This window comes from Eimeria mitis, genomic scaffold, assembly GCF_000499745.2.
Source record: "Eimeria mitis Houghton genomic scaffold, Emh_scaff114, whole genome shotgun sequence".
Classification (NCBI taxonomy): domain Eukaryota; phylum Apicomplexa; class Conoidasida; order Eucoccidiorida; family Eimeriidae; genus Eimeria; species Eimeria mitis.
In genome coordinates, this window is record NW_013567815.1 from 20,604 (window position 1) to 20,895 (window position 292).

Sequence of the window (292 nt, forward strand, 5' to 3'; positions counted from 1 at the left end):
CAGCAGCAGCAGCAGGAGCGGGAGTGGGAGAGAGAGTAACAGCAGAACATGCAGGAGACAGGTGACGCTTTTTGATTGTGGTCGAGGGTTTAGGGTTTAGGGTTTAGGGTTTAGAAAAGACAAAGACACTGCAGCAGCAGCAGCAGCAGCAGCAGCAGCAGCAGCAGCAGCAGCAGCAGCAGCGACAGCAGCAGCAGCAGCAGCAGCAGCAGCAGCAGCAGCGACAGCAGCAGCAGCAGCAGCGACAGCAGCAATTTACACACAGCGAGAGACAGAAGAAGAGACAGCAACA

At 56.2% G+C, this 292-nt stretch overlaps 1 protein-coding gene across 1 annotated transcript in view; it reads left to right on the forward strand.

Moving 5' to 3' along the window:
* EMH_0084460 (uncharacterized protein) overlaps positions 1 to 292 on the forward strand; it is a gene marked incomplete at both ends in the record, with an annotated part of 1,266 nt that overhangs the window by 712 nt on the left and 262 nt on the right. Inside the window, one exon of the mRNA XM_013494409.1 lies at positions 115 to 290. Within this exon, the coding sequence (XP_013349863.1) occupies positions 115 to 290 (176 nt within the window). The remainder of the gene's footprint in view (positions 1 to 114; positions 291 to 292) is intronic.